The sequence below is a fragment of the Centropristis striata genome, chromosome 3 (assembly GCF_030273125.1).
Source record: "Centropristis striata isolate RG_2023a ecotype Rhode Island chromosome 3, C.striata_1.0, whole genome shotgun sequence".
In the NCBI taxonomy this organism is placed as follows: Eukaryota; Metazoa; Chordata; class Actinopteri; order Perciformes; family Serranidae; genus Centropristis; species Centropristis striata.
The window spans coordinates 34,008,214-34,014,471 of record NC_081519.1 but is presented as its reverse complement, the minus strand read 5'-3'; the positions used below and the strand labels follow the sequence as shown (position 1 = coordinate 34,014,471).

Below are 6,258 nucleotides of genomic sequence, written 5' to 3'. Positions count from 1 at the left end.
AGAAAAAAAAACAGTTTAAGGCTACTTTAACAATGAAATAAACCAGAGAAAATCAGTGCAGAAGTTCCAACCCCTACTAGAGAACAGTCGAAGCTAACAAGGTCTGAAGTAGACCTTGTCCCTGAACCCTCTCTGCTGAAACAGTTGGGTTGTTTGTGCTCTTATACTTGCAAACAGGTAACAGTTGTTGGATCTGTTTTTCATGCTCCATTGACTTCTCTTCCCTCAGCCTCCAATTACTTGAGATCAATTCAGATGACTGACTCCGTCCCCTCGCTGTCTTTCAGACAGGCAGGATAACACAGAGAAAGCTGTGTTTGGATTCATTTGCAGAGACCGTTGGGCACAGAAAATGGTCCTAATAAAGGGTTGATATCTATTAGCCGAATGTTTATAGTCAAAAAAGATTAAAACAATCCCTCAGTGTCACTGTTTTATAATTACAGCTCCTATATTTAGATTTCCTTATAACACCCTTCATATTACCTTTGTATTTTTAATTTCTGCAATCAATTTTAAAAGCAGCTCTGGTGTTGGTGAGTCAAACACCAACACCACAGTGTCCTCCAGTGGAGAGAGGTGAAACAGAGTAAGAGCCAGAGGACGTTCCACTCAGCGTGCATGATAGATCGGCCACAATTTCATTTGTAGAGCGTGACACAGCATCCAATTTATGATTGTGTAATTCATCCAAAAGCAATAAAAGTTCTAAAAGTGGAATTAAATCTAAACTGTGAGGATGTTGTAAGGGCAAATGTGTGTATGTGTTTGTGTGTGTGTGTGTGTGTGTGTGTGTGTGTGTGTGTGTGTGTGTGTGTGTGTGTGTGTGTTTGTGGGCTGCATGATTTAACTGCAACATCCTTTCACAGCAGGTAAGCAGTAATAAATATTGTCCATTTCTCACAAGTACATGACGAGACACGTCCTCTATTGAAATTAAATGAGAAAACACTACAATATGACTGTTAATGAGGTTAGTTACATGCATAATCATAACAGACTTGCATATTTTGAACATGATGTAAGAGGATTTCATGTCAGTGAAAGTGTTGAGCTGGTAACTGAGTACATCTACTGGTGTGCAAACTTATAATGTACTTGAGTATTTCCATTTTATGCTGGCTTATACTTTAAATATTGTACTTTTTACTCCACAAGTTACTAGTTAAACACAAAACGCTGTATATATTCATAAAATATGTGTTCCTGTGCTTCTGTTTCTTTTACATAAGTAACAATTTTAATGCAGGATTCACTTGCAATGTAGTATTGAGTATTTTTGCAGTATAATTTTTTTTTAAAACTACTACACTTCAGGAGAAGGCAGTCAATATAACAATATAACAATTTTACTTCATGATTACTGTGGCCAGAACTATTCACAATAACAAAATAATGGCAAGATCGGTAGATATTTTCAGTAAAATTCATTTTTAACTTTGTTTGTAGTGCCTTTTGTCTCTTTTTAGGCAAAGAAATGACACTCAAAGAACAAGTGCAGGGTGAAGCTGTATCCATAACTATATAAAATTGTACAAAAAGAATAATTATATGGCAAAGTGAGCGTGGAAATAATTTAAGAAGCACTGGATTATTTATAGGATATTATCATAGGTGTAGTATTAACATTATATCAATGTCATTTTTTAAATATTTATTGTCCTTCTAAGGGAAATTTGTCTCTAAGCAGGTGAAACACAGACTGCACGCAGGCTTGAAAGTACATAAAACAGTTATTTTAAAAAAAAACAATTGATACAAACAAAAAACAGAGAAAACTGCAGACAGGTACATAAACTGATAAATTATCTGTCTGTATTTGATATGACAGTTGAAGGCACACAGTGGAATGAAAACACATTTTAAAGATAAGTTTATGTTTTCAACTGAACATTATGTGTGATCGAGTTTACTCGTATGTTCGAAGGATACTTAGAGATAGATAAATAGAATCGAAGGTCATTTTTTTTTAGCTCCCCTCCCCTAAAATGTAAATAAAGAGTCTAAAGGCCCATCAGTATCAGACTGCTAAGCCAAAAGCCTCTTAAACCACAGTTTTGCTTTGGGACAGATTAGCTGGCACAGTGAGGGGTGCTCTGAATATTCCCTCTTCACCAACCGAAGCCTCACAAGCATACTTAAAGGTGCAAAAGGTTAAAAAGTACACAAATCTCCAAAATAACTTGAGTTGCATGGAAACAATTATCTTAAACACTTGAAAAGTGACTTGATTTAAGATAATAAAGTGCATATTTGTGCACGAGAATGCATTAATGAAGACAATTGCCAAGTTAATGATCTTTTACTTTCATATAAAGAGTATGAAAATCTAATTTGAGTGCAAAGTCTTTAACTTTACATGCAAAACAATTAGTGGAAATCAGGAATAAATTACGATGTGTTACATATATAATTGCATGCACAGAAAAACAAGTGTTCATAAGACCTAACTACGTAGATGTAGACTTCACCTCGAAGGATATTATAATGGCATTAGTTAATGTAAAATTTAAATTGAATTAGTGCAAAGGGGGAAATAACAATTTACATCAGCCATAAACAAAGAAATTAATCTCATGTCAGGGGGAATAAAAGCCCGGATATCAAAACTTGCAATGCGGCGTACTGTACATGATGCAATCCCCAGAGAAGGACATGCTCCAACTTGCCATTTTAATTAGCTCTCTGAACATGTAAACATGTAAAAAACACACAGGGAAATAACACATCTTGTGATGCTTTATTTCAAAGGCAACTCCCAGGAGAAAACATGCTTCCCAAACAACAATGTTTCAGCACACAGATGCATGCAGTCTGAATTCTGCAGCTGAAAAATACAGAAATATAGATCCGACCAGCAGGTTAAAACCCGCTTTTAATGTACAGAACACATTTGGCATTTACAGTTTATTGAAATAGTGCTTGAATACGTTGATAAGAACTTCAGTTGATGCATATGTCAGTGATGAGAGTGAAGAACATAAATGAATAATGGCTGCTCGTCCCTGTGCCCCCAATTAGTGCAGACATGCATTGTTATATGGTTAATTGTCTTGCTCCTCTGTGTCTTTTAACTCGCTCCCAGGACATGAAGGAGGAAAAGGAGTGCAAACTGAAGCACCAGCTGTGCACGTAAAAGCCTCTTGATGGCTCATTCAAGGCATCATCAGGCTGCTTTTGCATCAACAATAACTGCACACTGTTGTCTCCGCGGGGGTTGTTTAACTCTATTTTTTAACTCCGCAGGGATATGGCGTTATAGTATTTGACTGATGTGCAAGTCTTTCTGTCTACAGAAGCTGAAAACTGACATGTGGAAGTCAAGAACAGGCAAATAACACTCTAGTTTTGAATTCACATGTTATTTGTATGACCTAAGGCAGCTCAGACTGTTTTTATAAACATATTTCAAACACTAAAGCCACTAAAACTAATCTTGAAGGGTGTGTTGATGTACAAACTGGCATGGTTTGATACTCTTTTATAGAAAGTGATGGCGAGTTAAATCCATTGTTCTTGTTTTATGTGAAAATGTGTTCAAAAATGTATCTGAAATCAGTGGAAATCCTCCAAATTAAGTCATGTACTTCCTAAATTCCCTCTTTTTGCAACAAGCAACAAATCAACTGGCTACAAGTCAGTTTCAATGGAAGGTGGTGACATGAGGCGACATACTGAGGCCTGGCGATTATCTCTGTGTGCAGGCATGACACGCTGTTGAGCTGACCTCAACTTTTTAAGCGCTCCTATGATGTAATGAAGCATCAACAAATCATATGTTTTTGTTCCACCAGCTAGGAAATACCAGGGACATTCAATCTGTAAAAGGTGTGTATTATTCTACTACTGCTTCTATGTTAGTCTGCAGTCACACGTGTTTGCAGGCGATTGACCATCATCTGCAGAGGTGATATTTTAATTTAATTTACTTTATTTTAATTGAGCAAGTGAGGTCAATCACACACAGACGTCTTTGTTATTGGTGGAGGCTAGGACTTCATCAGTCAAAGTTCACAACAATTGGACTCCACGAAAAGACGTGAATTTTCTCTAAACTGGAAGCAAATGTTGCATTTGTCCATTTATCTGCATAGAATGGAAGTAAATGAGAGGTTAATATTCCCCAATGTTTCCTTTTGCGTATGTGTGACCACAAAAATAGGCTTTACCTTGCTATTATTTTATATAGATTGAATTACCAGAAAACATGCTATACAGATTTATATATGATTATCATAATATGAAATGACCTATATCCGGATAGAATATATCAGCCATATGACCTTTTCCTAGTGGAGATAAAGTTTATATTATAAAATTGAGTCTTTCATCTGAAATGGGGATGGAGAGCATTGCCTTACATGTTGGTCCAAAATCAGTACACAGAAGCATCTGAATTTAATATGTATTTCCACTTTTATTCAGGATTTTACTTTATTTTTTTCCAATCTGTATCTAACCCAGACTGCTGATAATAACTCTGTATACATTTTGGATGACATATTTGTACAGAATGAGCACTGTGGATGTTGTCCACAGTGATACCTAAGCATGTTAGGTATGAACAGAAGCAAAATCTGTTAATCTGTTAATGTTCACATGGGCACTTAACTGTTTTCCTTTTAATTTTTGTATTTTATCACCTGTAATGTACTGCATTGTCTTTTAATATTTTCCTGCCCAGGGACCACCTTTATAGCTAACTCTGGCTCAATAGTTGTGTTGTGTCCCCTGTTAAATATCTAAACGGTTTTAATTAAGGCGTGAAAAATAGTGTGCATCCCTCATGTGTACCATATTTCCTTTTTAGTGCTTTGCCCTCTGAGATCACCTGAGTCAAATTTATTTTGTTGCTTTAATTTGGCAAACTGTGGGCTGAACACTGCAATGTTGGCCAATAATCTCAGGGGGCATCGAAGACTATAAATTGCAATTACACAGGCTATTAAACATTTAATGCACGACAGGCTTTTCCTTTTAACTCCAGGTAAGCATGATTTTCACTTAAAGACATCTGAAATTATTACATTCAGGCTGGTTATATAAAGGTTTTATTACATTCGGTAACTTTGAGGATGTTTCTTGTGTGCAGTGTTTTCATAATTGATTTGATTCTCTGTCTACTTTTTACATCATGACCGCCACAGGCCTTAATGGATCTGTGTGTGACCATCAAAGGGGTCTCCTTCCTCTTGCAGACAGGTATGGGGATCTTGGGGAACACGGTGGTGCTGCTGGCGTACGCCCACATCATTTTCACCGAGCCCAAGCTCCTTCCTGTGGACATGATCCTGTGCCATCTGGCCTTCGCCAACCTGATGCTGCTGCTGACCCGCTGCGTCCCCCAGACCATGACCGTGTTTGGGCTGAGGGACCTGCTGAACGACCCCGGCTGCAAGGTGGTGATCTACGCCTACCGCATCGGCCGGGCTTTGTCGGTCTGCATCACCTGCATGCTCAGCGTGTTTCAGGCGGTGACCATCGCCCCTGCTGGACCCCGTTTGTCCAGACTGAAACCTGCACTTCCCTCCCTGGTTCTCCCCACCTTTGCAGGACTGTGGCTCCTCAACATGGCCATATGCATTGCAGCCCCTTTCTTCTCCATGGCCCCTCGTAACGGCACCGTCCCCGCCTTTACTCTCAACCTGGGCTTCTGTCACGTGGACTTCAGAGACAACCTGTCCTATGTGATCAATGGGGTGGCTGTCTCTGGGAGGGACTTTGCCTTTGTTATCTTGATGGTGGGCTCAAGCGGTTACATCCTGCTGCTTCTCCACCGACACAGCCGCCAGGTGAGAGGGATCAGGCGATCTCAGGGCGGCGGGGCAGAGATGAGGGCGGCCAAAACAGTGGTCACCTTGGTGGTCCTGTACGTGGTCTTCTTCGGGATTGATAACGTGATCTGGATCTACATGCTGACGGTGGCGAAGGTGTCGCCCGTGGTGGCCGATATGAGGGTGTTCTTCTCCTCCTGTTACGCCGCTCTCAGCCCCTATTTCATCATTTCCTCCAACAAGAAGGTCAAGGCGAAGATTGTGTGTGCAGTTGAGCAAGACCAGCCGTCAGTGGACAGTCAGGAGTCGAGTGACAAATGACGCTCTTTCTCTGTTTTGACAGGCTGCTGACTAACAAGACAGCAGAGTTGTTCTCTCAGACCTGATCATTTTCAACACTGCTGCACAGATGACTCATTCTGCAAAACAATGGATGGAGTCTTTATGAAGTAGAACAAACAGTTTCATCTTGCAAAAGAGTGTT

At 39.5% G+C, this 6,258-nt stretch overlaps 1 protein-coding gene across 1 annotated transcript; it reads left to right on the top strand.

Annotated features, from left to right (window-relative positions):
- Positions 1–5,153: 5,153 nt before the first annotated feature.
- LOC131968910 (olfactory receptor class A-like protein 1) lies at positions 5,154–6,258 on the top strand. The gene has a single exon (XM_059329964.1). The coding sequence runs from the start codon at positions 5,154–5,156 to the stop codon at positions 6,093–6,095; it is 942 nt and encodes a 313-aa protein (XP_059185947.1). The 3' UTR covers positions 6,096–6,258.